Here is a 15,926-nt window from a genome sequence, read left to right as displayed (position 1 = left end):
AGATGATGGAGGCTTTCCTTTGCATTCATCAGACAGTGATTATGAAGAAATGGATCCTGGCACTGAAAAAGAACCACTGGCACCAGCAAGACTAATTTTACAGTATTTTTGGACATCTCTTGAAGGGGACTTCAGTTGGCCCATTGCAAGTTTTCCTCTTGATACGATAAACTCTAACAAACTGAAGAAATGCACTGATTCAGTATTAAGGGCCCTTGGAGGTTTGAAATTTGGAGACAACAAAAAAATTGAGACTATTTATGGTGTGTGTGACGGGGCTACCCACAGTGCTGCCTTCATAGAAAGGAAAACAAATTAGATTGGATGTCAAGAAATCCATACAATGATAACAAACCAATTTTCTGGTTATGTGACCCTCCCCACATAATGAAGCGATTACGTAACTTTGTTCTTTGTCCAGACAGAAAGTTGACACTTCATTCCTCTCATATAAAACCTGAACATTTCTTTGATGTGGCACTACATAAAAGAACTAAATTATCTGAAAAACACATCAACTTGATAAATGTACCAAAATGAATGTCAAACGTGCAGTCGAAACGCTTTCAGAAGAAGTAGCTGAAGACATGAAAATAAGCTCTTATGGAAGATCGGAAACTTGGCTGACAAGGCAATACATACACAACTGTACAACATACTTCTCAGTAATGAACGATGTTGAAGAGGACCACCAGAGTTTGAAAAAATTAGTAAAAGTATTACTTTTTTTTAAGAATTGGTTTTCCATATTAAAGCATCATGAAAAGGATCGGGCCTCAACAAAGACTGATTACTGGAAACAGTTCATTTCACTGCAAACATACAGAGATGTTCTAAGATCTATCAGAGGATTTATAGCTCTCAGTGGATACTTAAAAATAAACCATCCTGAAATAAAATTTGTGCCAAGGACAACCAATCAAGACGACGTAGAAAACTACTTCAGTTTACAGCGGGCAAGACTGACTGGAGGTGAACCGACAGTTGAACAATACATGGACGGAAATAGCACACTAACAACATCATTTCTCCTCAAAGCTGAAGAGAACGATCTTGTAGAGCAATTTGGTTCTTACAATAAGGCAGTCCTCCCAAATTTTGTTTCAATACCACTAAGAAGAAAAGTCACTCCTGTCGATTCTGAATCAGCACCAACTCAAGATCTGTGGTCTACCTCAGATGTACTCACAGAAAATCTTCAAAAACCATCATTCCAGCATATAGGCACATTTCAAAGCAAGGCCAAAGAATTTCAACTCATTCGACACGCACAACAAACAATTAAAATCATTCTTTTAAAGATGCCAAAAATTGAAATTCAATACACTCACCGTATTTTGTCATTAATGACAGAGAAAACCAATCAACAAACTTTGCTAGACTTTCTTCAGCATCTAGACTGTACACTAAGAACCAAATATTACAATACTCCATCTTGGACACCTTCAACATATATGACATCAGTGGAATGCCTAAGGAAAGAAAAAGCTGTAAGAGACCACTGGACAAAGTTACTAGAATCTGTGAATTTGACACCAGCTTCCAAAATTCAACAGGAACAAAGCATACAGTTACTTGGAAACTTTGTCAAAAAATTTGCACGACGAAGGTGTGTGACATATCTGGCTACTGATGGTCTTAACCCTACAGTAAAAACAACTGCTGTCAGGAAATTACTAAAAGAATATTCCGAAGATGTTCAAGCGCCCCACACCAATGATGTCTGTTTTAATTGTGGAGTAAAGGGTCACTGGGCAAGACAATGCAGAGCTAAAGCAAAGCATGATGAGGAGTGGCTGAAACATCAAAACTGCTACTTTTGTGGAGAAGCTGGTCATCTGAAGAAGTCTTGTCCTAAACTGAATATTAGATTTAGTGAGGTAATAATGCTAATGAAGCAAGACATTGCAAATTGTATTACATCTACAAGGAACAACAATGCATTTTACAATGGTGTACAGTGCATAGTGCATAGTGCAGTTACATTTAAAGGGGAAGGACACCAATGCTGATTTTGTCATAAGTGCCTCATCTAGGTTCACTAATAGTGGGGAAAATCATTTTCACCAATCATAAATCATGCAATTTCTCTACAACAGATGGGAAAATCATGCAAGGTGCTCATATTCAGGGCTTCAAAATGGATAGAGCCAATCTCTGGCACTCTTGAATATCTGTGCACACCTCACACGTTTTTCACCTCTGTTCTTAGGGAAACTGCATGATACATGATTGCTGAAAATTGTTTTCCCCAACTAACCAAACCTTAAGGAGACAATTATGACAAAATCAGCCTTGGTGCCCTGTCCCTTTAAAGGGACATGAGCTGTACCATTTGGCTATTTTTTCAACTTTCTTGTTCCGCATATCAACTGCAGCTATATGTCCAACTTACTGTGGCATGCTATAATGTACAGTATTCTACTTGTAAACGCGGACTATATATATTTTGTATGTGTAACGGCCATTGTTATTGTTGACAAATGAATTCCAGTCCGGACATGAATTCAATTTTCAACAATAACAATGCTGACTGTACACATATACACAGTATTGACAAGTTGAAAATTGGGCATTTCATCATTCTTCAGTGATTCAAATTAGAATATGTACCGGTAGTTGATACACAGACCAAAAATGCCAAAAATATAGACAAAAGTTACAGCTCATGGAGCTTTAAATGATTTGACAGTTGTGAAAAAATCCCAAAAATTAAACTGACTGCTGCCATTAATTTTGGTCACCCCATAAGCACTAAAATCTAATATTTCTTTCAAAGAACTTACCTTTATTTTTCATCAAACAATCATTATCCACTGTTTAACTGTTCATGATACTAGAAGAACAAAATAACAAAAATATCATCAATGAGACGGAGACGCTCACATTTTTTTGCAAAGTGGGTTTTAATACTATTATACATCAGACAACAACTAAGTTACTTGTAGATACAAAATCAAGATACTTCTATGTGAAAAATTTCATCAATACTTTAAAAGATATAAAAGATAAATTTAGCCTGGTGTCAACTGACCTGTTACAGCTGATGACACCATATTGTACATGTACACATTACCAAAAATGAGATAAGCTCACCCACAAATACATTTTGGATATTTTCACAGTAATTTTTAATCAGTATAATGAGAATACCCAAAGGAACCCAAAACTAAAATTCAAAATAATTAGATCAATAAATTTTCTAAAGAAAAATTTTGACCAAAATGCCAAAAAATTGCCCCAAATACATTAGTATTTCCTACATAATATTAGTATGTTACAAAGAGAGGATAGCTACCATATAAGACTCTAAAATCAAATGTCAAAGCATTGCAACCAGAAAATTGAGAGAAATAAATTCTTGATCCAAATGTCAATAAATTACAATCTGTTTTGTTTTTTTGGACAAATTTTGTATAGTTAATCCTAGCATATAAACATGTAAATGCCCATATCAGTGCCAAAAATCCATTGCAGTGACATTTATAACTCTTAATTCTTAATTTTAGTATAGACATGTTTCAAAACTGAACATTATGCCAAATTTATAGCTTTTGTGTCCTTAATTCCCTTAAATTTTACAGAATGGAACACCAGCTGCTGAAGTCCTAAAACTGCCAGAGGTGAATTTGGACAACCGTATAGAGAGTATGAGTGACAACCAACAAATCAATGGAGACAGAAAAGACAGCAGATATTTTAGACAGTGTTCTTCAGAATGGTTTGAAGTGAGACGAGGCCTTATCACTGGTAGTAAAGCTGCAACAGCTTTGGGTAAATTGTTAATTTTATAAAATCATGCGACTGTCATAAAAATAAATTTATTGGGTGCGCGTAGACAATGACAATGATTATGCAAAATCAGATGAACATATTTTAAATGGCATATTGCTACGAAAATGTGCTTTACCCCATTTTCATCTTTACATTGTGCATTCTCAAAGGTCTCCTTACTGTGCTGTACCAGGCACTCCAACAATAATCTTGTATCTTGAAATCTGCTTCTAACAGGATGGAGAGGAAAGAAGGAGATGGATGACTTGTACCGAAGTCTAAGGAACCACGATGACACACAGCTACAGCCAAATAAAGCTATGAAGTGGGGAACCATGTGTGAAGACTCTGGTGTTGTCACATACATACATTATTTAAATATTACTAAATTTGTGAAGACAGGGTTTTGGGTTTTTGAGGACAACGAAAAATGTAAATGGCTAGGAGCCTCACCTGATGGCATTGTTAACAACAAAATTGTAATAGAAGTTAAATGTCCATTTAGCAATGGCAAATTATTTCCTTATAAAAATATTCCAATAAATTATATACCACAAATACAGCTTGAAATATTGGTTACGAATACAGATGAGTGTCATTTTGTTTGCTGGACACCCAAAAAAACACTTATTTACAGAATTAAAAGAGACAACGAGTTTATTGCACTCCTACTAACAAATCTGAAAAAATTCTGGGATTGTGCCCAAAGTGGAAACCCTGTAATATTAACAGAACAAACAAAAATATTAAAGTTGAAGGCAAAAGAAATTATTAACAAGAGTGAACTTCTCATTTCAGCTCCTTCATTCAAATCAAATGATATTTCTAAACACAAATTCTTCGATGATTTTTGCAAACATGATGACCTAAAAACAAATACAGACATTTTAAAGACAGCTTCTTCCCATGTTTCTCAATATTACCAATCTTATTCTTATAATTCAGGAGGTGTAAGTAATTCATGTTTTATTGACACATTTTTGGAATGTATGTATAATGTTGTAAAAAGGAAACTTTCAGCCTTTGAAAACATTTCAAACCAAAGTGAAATAATGTCAACTTTTATGAAATCTTTAGATCTTAGATCTAGAAATATGTTCCATGCAAGCAAAATGTCAATGTGGCACTACCTGTGCAACCATACCACAGATGGTCTTATGCTTTTTCCAATAGGTAATATGGCTGCCATTGGAACCATTTTTGATAAATTTTATCAGAATATGAAAGAAAATGAAAAGCAAATGTTTTTTTTAAAAACACCTACTTATTTAATCAATGTCCAGCTGTTCAAACACACAACAAACAGCACATAGCATGGTGTCAGACCCTACCACTGTTACGAAAGTCAATTACTCTTGATTTTGTCAATAATCAAGGAAAGGGATATGATGTGGTTAAGTTGTTAGAATTTTTACTTACACAAAGGAGAAATCCCAGCATTTACAGATGTCATAGACGACTTGGTGATAGGGTCTGCAATACCACTGTATTTACAACATTGTCTGTAATAAATGAACCATATTTGTTTACTGTGGAGCTAGAAAAAGATGAAAAAAATTATCTTCAACCATTCTTATTAGAAAATAACCTTGATATTCATATAGGCCAAAATATTCAATATGATTTGGCAGCTATTATTTACCATAATGCCCATCATTTCTGGTGTGAGATTTTTTGTTCTAGTGTTGGGTGCAAGCAAGGATGGTATATGTACAATGACACATTGGATAATGGGAAATCACAGTATAAGGTAGGAAGCCTTGCGTTGCTAATCCAGAATACATGTACATTTTAATTTTTGAAAGACATGCATCAAACACATCTTCATCAATGTATGCCAGCAAAACAATCAAGGATGCAATGTCTATGTTTCATGTCAATAACACCATTGCAAATGAAAGGCAGAATAAAACAAATTTGACTACTGTCTTACAGCAATGCCATATAGAAATAATGGATAAAGACACCATTTCAACTCTGAAAGAAAAAATATTGGCCAACAAGGCCAAATAATGAGTATGGCTTGTGGCATTCAAAGCACATCAACAAGCCAATCTAATGATTCAGAAGCAAATGACACACACGAAAAAAGGATCTCGCTTGTTGAGCTAAGTAATAACAATAAGGATGGACCAATAGAGCTTTCTATCCTTGATCATAACTACAGCACAAATATCAAGCGATGTCATTCAAACAACGAAATTGGTCCACCAGAAATATGTCTTTCTACAAAAAGACGACGTACAAAGTCTTCAATATACCCAGAAAATGAATGGGTAAAATAGCGCAGTGTATGGATCCGAGGTATAAACTAGAAGGAGATTCAAGGTCACCAGGCCGATTTTGACATAATGTCCTTTTGGTTCCATAAGTAGGGAAAATCATTTTCACAAACCATACATCATGCATTTTTTCTCAAACAGGGGTGAAGGCTTGCATGTGTGGGGGCTTCAAAATGGCTGCAATTGAGTTTTTAGGGATCAACCATTCTTGCATGAGGACTGGCTCTGCTGAAGTTGTTGACCTTTCACAACAAATAATGTTGGCATATCTCTTCTTTACACAGAGTTAACGGCTACATGTTGTTTACATCTCTAAATTTCATAAGTGGAAACATTGCTACTTGAAATCATTGACAATTAGTCACAGTTTCACGGTTTTGTCCCCATGCAAAAAAGGTTGATCCCTAAAAAGCACCATTGCACATATGATTTAAAATAACAATAAGGCCGAGTCTCTGAAATGTTCTTATTTTTAATCTTAACGTTGCTTTATTGTTTACCAGGTACACAGCAATTTTAGCCAAAGTTAACTTTCAAACAATGAACGCATTGTTTCACTGAATTTGACTTATAATGAGACATTCTTAACTTTTTTTAAATGGATCTATTAAGTACCAGTATGTCATTGCTTGAGAGTAGGTACCACTCAGCAATAATCATCCATTTTGTTCATGTAATCTTTTTTATTGAATGAGCAATTAACTTTCAGAAAGTGAAATTCACTCTCAGAATTAAATTCTCTTGTATGTATTCAGCTTCTGATTTTGAGAAAACCACAGTAAAGTTTAGAATTAAGGCTTCAAAAAAAATCGTGCTGGTAACATGCATTGCCACCAATTTTTTCACAACAATATGTATATTGAGTTCAAGCTAACAACCTTGATGAGCATTGATATGTATTTTTAAATTTATAAAATCAATGTTGTGTTATGGATTACATGTCCAGAATCTGTCCTTAACATTATATTGCAGTCATGTTTTTTTTTTAATCTATTGCAGAGTAAGATTTCATTAATAATTTCAAGGGAACATAACAACCTTACCATTGTGATATAAACTGTGGCCTGTAACTAATAAAAAGGTTAGCTTTTCATTTTTAAACATACAAGTACAAAAATGTTATAGAAACTTACCTTCATACTGCTTATGGACATTTGGATTTGGCATGGATTCATTGATCTAAAATATAAAATGACAAAAATCATTTGTCAGGATTAATTATTACACCCGCGATTGGCTGTTTTCAGGACAAATACATAACCCTACCCACTGGTATTGTGTACCAATCATTTTTTGCCAAAAAAACATGTTCATTTTTGTTCTAAAGGGTTGAAGGTTATGTAGTGGTCATGAAAACAGCTCCTTTAACAGGGCTCGAAATTAACTTTTTTGATCACTTGCATTTTGGGCAAGTATAAAAGATTTTTACTACCCCCATGGACAATACTACTTGCCCAAGTGTTTTTTATATTTCTATTCTTTTATATTGGTTATCATCATTTATGTTCGTTTCAAACATCGCAGTCCATTAGTGTTGATCTGCATGCTTTTTGTCATCTTATCCACCAATAATCAATCACAAGATTCAGACATTTAGGGACTTGCAAATCATTTCATATTCTAATCAGCATTTTTGGTAAATCAAACTTGGTAAATGTGCTGATGCAACAGCAAAAATGACTTGACGTGCGTCTCTTAAATGATTCAAACTCTAAAAGCACATTTTTTGCAGATGTACTCATATTCCATTGCTTGATCAGTAGAAACAATGGAATTATTTTTTTTTTCAACATCTTGTCTTGTCATATCTATCCTACCATGAGCTTTTATGAATTGTCTACGGTAATATTTTTAACCTTTACTTCCTAAATTAAATGCGTACATTTTAATCTCATAAATGACTGAGTCAATAAACTAAAGAATTGCTTCAACAAGCTTCATTCGTATATGTATTGTTTGTATACTAATAGTATAGATGAGTTATTATTTCATTAAAAGTGAAATAAAAAATCGTGTCAAGGACACAGTCGCTTCCATATAGTGTGCTAGGCAGATTTCAGAGATTTTTAGCCAAAAATGTGATAAATTGCCCCAAAATTCAAATATAGAAATTTCACTTACAATTTGGGCATATCTAACTTAGCTCAAAAATAGAAACCTGCACAATACAAATTTCAAAGCGGTTGGATAAGCCACATTTCAGAGAAGACTAATTTTGGATCAAAAATAGGGAAAATTGGAAAACAAAACAATTCCATTTTGACCAAAATAACCCAGAATTTGGCTGTATTGCTTGAAAAAGTCACTGGAAAATAAAATAAACATATTCTAGTCACTGAGAACCATCCTTTCACCAAGTTTGAATGATATACCTGACATAATTTCATATTAGAAAATATAAGCTCTTTTTGGTATTTATATATAAAACCAAATATGAGCTAAAAAGATAATGATGTATGATCAGTCATGATTTTTAAGAGACACATGAATGGAGACATCATAATGACAGCTGTTTACCCAGCAGGGTGCAATGAAACAGATGTTTTTACAGTGCCAGCTGTTTAAGGTAGTTTAATGTATAGGATAAAGCCCGAGTACGAGGGCTCTTCTGGTATTAAGTCCAACCCAACGATAAAATGTCGAGGCCGCAGGCCGAGACATTTTATCGTAGGGTTGGACTTTATATACCAGAAGAGCCCGAGTACGAGGGTTTTATCCGACTTAAAAACTATCGCCCCTAACTGATATATTTTCGTTATCAATGTGTTTACGTCAACCGTCCCCTTTGTCAATGTAACATGTTTAGGATATGAATTAAAACTTTTATTTGTGAAATAGCCTTCCAATGTAATGGAACATCCTATAAATGCCCTAGGGCACATTATATAAATGCCCAAGGGCACAGCAGATTTTGTGTTGCAGCTGGTTTCCACTGTGTTACCAAATTTGAATAGTAAACGTACCAGATGTCTACAGAATATGACATGTTCACTTTTGATTGGACAGTACTTACTACGGCGCTGTCATTCGTTTCTGGAATTTGGTGACAAGGCTTTATGAGTAAATAAAACACCCTGAATTGAGCACTCTGATTGGTCAATCAACAGTAGATAGTTTTTAAATTTTTCATATGATATATTTGTCAAACTCATCGGGAGACAAAAATACAAGAAAAATATTCAAAAGTTACAGCTCATGGAACTTTAATTTGTTTCCCATTGTGTGATTGACCCTTTTTTTGCTCTGACAAGCAAACAAACAAATTTATTTTTGTGACTAACTCTGGCAAGATGAGTTCATATCAGGGTGGTGTAACACTGTGTCACACCACTCATGACTGGTCAAACGGTCTCGTTTATTAGTGAAATTAGAGAAGAAAATGAGCATGTGATTCATGGAATGGATTTGTGATGTTGACAAATCAGAAAGTTTCATCAATGTTTTCAAGAAAGTAACTGCCTAGATAAAGTTGAAGACAATATCTCCTTTTGATCTAAGCCCTCCAAGCCAAAGTCTCCATTGTACTGATCCTCTCACAGATTAAACATTGAAAAGTTCTTAGATAAGGTGAACTTGAACATGAAAGAACTGCAGTACTAAAAGTGGCATACCTCAGGAAATATGACATCAAATCAATTTCAGCGATCATAATCATTCGAGTATTATTACCAGGTCCAATAAACAATAAAAACAAACAAACAAACAAACAAACAAACAAACAAACAAACAAAGATCAATGACAAAATCAGTAGTACAATCTTGAACCACTTTATAAGATCAGAGCCTAGTTAACCAGGTTAGCTAGCATGCTACACCCGTCAAGATTGAACTAGAGTGACATGTTATTGTACAGTAGCTGCCAAATTACTGTTCTGAGTCAAAGTCAGGAATGCTGTCTCTCATCATCTGAGTGACAGATTTGTCATATTTGACCTTTGATTTTTCTCACTTTCTGTGACAAAGTTGCTACATTTCCGGTCGAAATTTGCAAGATAGATAGCTGTTTTCACATCCTCAAAAAGAGTGTCTCAGATTTCCCCTTTCATTGTTTTAAAGATATGGGCAGTTAAATGTGTTGGACTAAATTTTTATTGCTCAAAAAAGAAGGGCAAGCATAAGAAATCTGTGACACTGTTTTCAAGCATATAACAATATCTTTCCATGATATAAATTTCAAACAGAAATCTATCGTGGATCCTTGGGTCCTATTGATTTTCATAACTTTCCTAAAATTGATCTTCTCAAAATCAACTGTGACTGATTAAGACATTTCACATGTAATGATTCTAGAATTTCATTGCATACTAATTATGAGTATTATAACAATTACCTGGTGTTTCTACATGATAATTGGTGGTGTCACGGTCCCTCCACACCCACAGGTTATCGTAACGTTGCTTGGATAGTCGTTCGAGGCGGGCGGCCACAGGTCGCCGTTACATGTTTTACCAACTAAACGGCGACCTGTGGCCGCCCACCTCGAACGACTATCCAAGCAACATTACGATAACCTGTGTCCACACCGTGATGGTGTACATGACAAACAACATGCGTTTATGAGTATGACAGCCATTAAAATATATCAAACCTGGCAAAATTCTTTAAATTTATTGATAAATCTTTTGAAAAAGGGCAAACCTTTCAAAATTGGCATGCACTAACCTGGTGTACCAAGGATTCCATATCTGCAATCAAAATCAGTGCCACGTATATGGAAATGTCCCATCCAGGCGGTTTTTTGCAGCAAAAACGTCATTTTATGGACGATTTTAGGTCAAGTGGTGATGACCACAGCTGACAATTTTTCACGAATAAAACCAAAAATAAATGCAAGAGCCCGTCAAAAGCACACGAAACATAAATTCCGGTTCACTATCGAATCAAAGATATCATCCTTCAGTGAAATGAAACTATTTACATGACAAGGAGCTGAAATACGACGGGGTCGTTTCTGTATCGGCGACTCACTCACGCCCGCTATCAGCTGTTTGACCTCTGACGTCACAAATGTACATAGCATAGGACCGCGCGTCGCGTTCGGAGTTTTCCCTCCCTCAACTGCTTACATTAGGGCTTACGTATCAAACGCCCAGAGAAATAGAACACATTGCGTATATTATGAACCAGGGGTGTACCTCCATACAGCGGCCTTCACCGTTTATCGAAAAACAAGCGACTCTGGTTCAGATTGGGCAAAATAACAGTGGCTCAATGTTCGAAAACGATACAAAATAATTTATTGTAGGCCTATTGGGAGGAAATTCAAATCATAATTTCTGAGTCGGAATATTGCACCCCCAACTCTTCACTAAGGGGGTGGCCTTTTATTTCGTCAATTGGGTTGTTTGCTTGTTTGATTGTTTATCTGTCTGTTGAATAAGTCGTTTTAAGTCAATTACGATGTGTAATTTAAATACCATGCGTGTGTTTGTACTATTCACGATCCCTTACTGACCACGATTTACGCAGAGGCACGTGCTGGTGGTCACGTTACCATGACAATAATGTTGGACTTTTGTTTATGACCTGCCTTTGTTTAAACAAGTGTGACTGCTATAATTCCTGGTCAGTTTAATTAAGAACACGAATTTCCTCTATTGAAAACTATTTCTATACTCTCTTCTAAAATGAAAGTTCATATTAAAATTCATAGGCCTACTCTGTCTCTGAAGCCGAAGATTGACTTCGAGGTTCTAATCTATAATCTGCTTTCTTAGCGCTGTAAGCTTATGTCTGAATTGAGAATAAGCCGTTTAGAGCGGTGTCTTTATCGCCCTTTATATTTGCAATCAAAATGCAGAGCGGAATTACAAGAATTGGGTAATATGCTAAACTAAAGTTGGTTTTCCTGAGTACGAATAGCGACGTTAATGATGAAACCTCTTGTTGTGCAATAGGCCTATTACCATGAAACTGGAATTAGAAATAGATAGACATAGACATAGGCCTACATACATACACACATACATGCATGCATGCATGCATGCATGCATGCATGCATACATACATACATACATACATACATACATACATACATACATACATACATATATATATATATCTATATATATCTATATCTATATCTATATATATATATATATATATATATATATATATATATATATATATATATATATATATATATATATATAAAACACCTTATTCTGCGGTTCTCCAGTTTGTGACGGTCCTCGGATACAAGCTAGCTACCGGGTCTGACAACGAGCAAATAACAAGATCTGCTATGAAAAGAAAGGGAATTTCGTTTCACATACCTGTTAGGCCTATGATCCGCCTTTCTTGCGAATACTATTGCGCTTCTGACCAGTAGAACAAAGTGTTTGGAAATTGTGATTTGAATATGGTGCTTCTGCATCATTAGGAAATAAGGCTGCGTTCACAAGAAAAGCGGGGAGGGGGCTGGAGGAATTCGGGGGCGATTCGAAAATTTTGTGGGTAATGGATGGGGACTTGAAAGTTTTACATAGGGGGAGAGTTTCCTATAGGGGGTCCTGAAAATTTTTTGGTTTCCTTTTACCTTTTCATTTCCAATTCTAATGTTTATCAGGTAATTCAATGAAAAATGAATAATACATGTTAATTTTTTCTTTGCGTGCATCCCTAATGAGTATGCAGCTATGTGACATTGTTTTTGTGGTGGGACTTGAACAACTTTGATCTTATAGAGAGGGGCTTGAAAATTTTTCTGGGATACTGAGGGGGGATCTGAAAAAAAATAAGATTTCAATCTCGATTCCTCCTGCCCCCTAACCGTTCTTTGTGAACGCAGCTTTAATCAGTACCACAGTGTTATTTTACTATATGCGGTTCCCATCATCCCTTTCTTCATAACAGATTTTCACGTTTACAGTGGAATTCGATCGAGTGTCCGGTTTGCCTTGCAGAGCTCGACGAGTCTAGGCCCTACATGTTGCATATCATTGAGTACCGACCGAGGGCGATGTAATTCAGGAATGGTGCAAAATGTCCCGGATGTATATACTAACATGTGTTAGAATTCTAGATCAGGGTGCCTCCAACACACAAGAGAGGCAAATTGCCAAAAGAAAAATGACAGCTACAAAAAAGCGGAAATTCAGTTGCGACGTATTCGAACTCTCCCTAGCCGCCTTGCTTTATATAATTGTAAGAGCTATTGGGCTTCCGGCCGTAAACATGCAGAGTTTTTGTCGTTTGGGTTCAAGCGAAGCCGTAATGATATACATTGAGTAATAGGATGGTCACAAAATAATATCAAACATTGTTTTAATCCGTTTTTGATTGCACATTGTCGCTTGTCTATTATTTGTAACTGAGGATTTTACGGAGCATGGTAACGAAAGCGATATCTGAATTGATTCCAAGACTACGTTGCTGTGGAGTAGACTGTACTGAAGACTTATCATTCTTTGTCTGTCAACCGTGTGAGCATCCACATATGTTACGTATAGCAGAAATGTAAGTTCCCTGTAAATTAAATATGCTTTACACAAAACCGCAATTACATATGCCTACAACTTATATATGAACATACGAACTTCTGCTTCGGTCCCAAGCAAAAATATTGGAGAACAATGCATGAATATGCGTAGGGGGAGTTCATTATTAAATGTCTCGTGTGATAGTTGTTTCAATGATTTGAACACTGTGCAACATAAAACAGCTCATATTTTGTTGACATGCTCATTTAAGTATATAACTACATACCCGAGTGGAATGCTTTAGGAGTTTTCTTTGACGCAATTGATATGCACGGGTTATAAGAAGAAATGTGCGACAACATTATTTCAGGGTAATATAATTGGTACAGAGATTCAAAAAGGTCTGTAATTTTACCAGCATGCGGATATGACGGATGGCAAGTGTGGGGAGACTTCAATTGTAATTGAGTTTACTGGTCATCGGATAGACGTTCAGTGAAACTCATTTACACGTGTATTACTAGCATCGTAAAGTCTTCACGAGCGATGGCGACCGAGAGAGCGCAAGAAAGCCTTTTAGCAAACTTCACTTGCAATTATGTGTTCCCCGTAACTGATTTTTGTGGATTACTGAAAGTAAACGATAGCACTTATAAATGTCTGTTTGGTAGGCAGTATACATGCCTATTACTGACTATCAATTGTTTTCTAATTGCTATATACAGGCGAGATGATATAAAGTGTGTATGGAAAAAGAAATTACAAACACACTGAAAAGATACTGAATGGAATCACTTCAGATTGAACAAATATCTTAGTTAAACTTTAGTTATGTAAGATAACTTCTGCGTTTATGCCAACAGGAATGTCACACAATTCAAAATTACGAACAGCAATCTTATGAAGCGAACGAAAACAAAATGGCTACCGAACAATCGCACAGTGAACTCTTACTGCACAAATTCAGATATGTTACCCTTTGACCAATGGAAACATATATACTTTCAGCTGCGGGGCATTCCTGGCAAGCTGTTCATATTTACCGAGGAACATGTCAATATTACCGAGATACGTTAATTAAAAGATATTGATAGCCATGGAAACGACTTTAAGATACAATGATAACTTAGGGATGGACCATTAGACCTGGGAGGGGGGGGTGGTCACAATGAGATTGTGAAAATTTTTTTTTACTATTGTAAATTTCTGAAATTTTTTTTTTCCAATTGAGATTAGCTGTGCAAATTTTTTTTTCAGAGTAAATTTTCAGATTTATAATTTTTTTTCGTTCGTCGCTGTCTGAAGATAAAGAGGGCAAACATGTGGTGCCAAGCACCACAAGCGGCCACGCAAGCGGTCACTGGGAAGAGGTCAGGAGAGGGGTGTCCCCCTCCTGCCGTTGGAGCTTTTGAAAAATAGAGATTAAAATGGTGTTATTTGGTGGCACTTGGGGAGTATTTTTGCGGGGGGTGGTCAGGAGGGGGTGTCCCCCTCCTGCCATCGGAGCTTTTGAAAAATAGAGATTAAATGGTGTTATTTGGTGGCACTTGGGGAGTATTTTTGCGGGGGTGGTCAGGAGGGGTGTCCCCCTCCTGCCATTGGAGCTTTTGAAAATAGAGATTAAATGGTGTTATTTGGTGGCACTTGGGGAGTATTTTTGCGGGGGGAGGTCAGGAGGGGGGTGTCCCCCTCCTGCTGTTAGAGCTTTTGAAAAATAGAGATAAAAAGGTGTTATTTGGTGGCACTTTGGGAGCATTTTTTTCGGATTACACATCTTCCTCTGAAACATGGTCTTCTTGCTCCTCAGTAGCTTCGTATATTTTGAAAATTGACTATTTTAGTTTCCTGGCTTCCCTTTCTACTGCGTGATGAAATGCCTACATTCACCCCACCAAACATCATGCATATCTCATGATTTACAATTGATTTTGACAAGCTGAGAAGCTAAAATAAGCTAAATAATATAGTGAAATTTGCATATTTGTGTTTTTAGAGCAATTGTTGCCCTTTTTTGATCAAAACATCTATTTCTGTGTAGCAGCATGTCCAAATTGATTTGATGTGTATAGATGTGTTGAAATTTCAATATTTGTCTTTTTTGGGCAATTTATGCCATTTATGGTCAAAAAATCTGTATTCTCTGAAAGGGCTTGTCCAATTTCTTTTAAATTTGCTACACAAAAACGATTAACCATGCAGATTTATTCAGTATTTGCTATCGAGAAACTTTCAAAGTTCAACCCTTTTATGTGTTTTTGTGTTGGGATTTGTTGGATAGATGGCATTCTACGTAGTGTATTGTTGAATGTTAAAACATGTGTTGCTGTTGTTATTTGAGGCTGTTTTTTGAGAAAAAAGAATGGAAAATGCCTTTTTAAAAGCAAAATAATACATAATGACTTGATATGTTGTTTTATCATTATTGACGTGTTTCTACTTGTTCACCCAA

At 35.8% G+C, this 15,926-nt stretch overlaps 1 protein-coding gene across 1 annotated transcript; it reads left to right on the top strand.

Moving 5' to 3' along the window:
- Positions 1-536: 536 nt before the first annotated feature.
- On the top strand, positions 537-5,087 carry LOC139124863 (uncharacterized). The gene is made up of 3 exons (XM_070690963.1): positions 537-1,880; positions 3,585-3,774; positions 4,012-5,087. The coding sequence occupies exons 1-3, from the start codon at positions 537-539 to the stop codon at positions 5,085-5,087; spliced, it is 2,610 nt and encodes an 869-aa protein (XP_070547064.1).
- The last annotated feature ends 10,839 nt before the right edge of the window (positions 5,088-15,926 follow it).

This window comes from Ptychodera flava (genome assembly GCF_041260155.1).
Source record: "Ptychodera flava strain L36383 chromosome 23 unlocalized genomic scaffold, AS_Pfla_20210202 Scaffold_24__1_contigs__length_23054250_pilon, whole genome shotgun sequence".
NCBI classification, from domain to species: Eukaryota; Metazoa; Hemichordata; class Enteropneusta; family Ptychoderidae; genus Ptychodera; species Ptychodera flava.
This window is presented reverse-complemented; position numbering and strand designations above follow the sequence as displayed.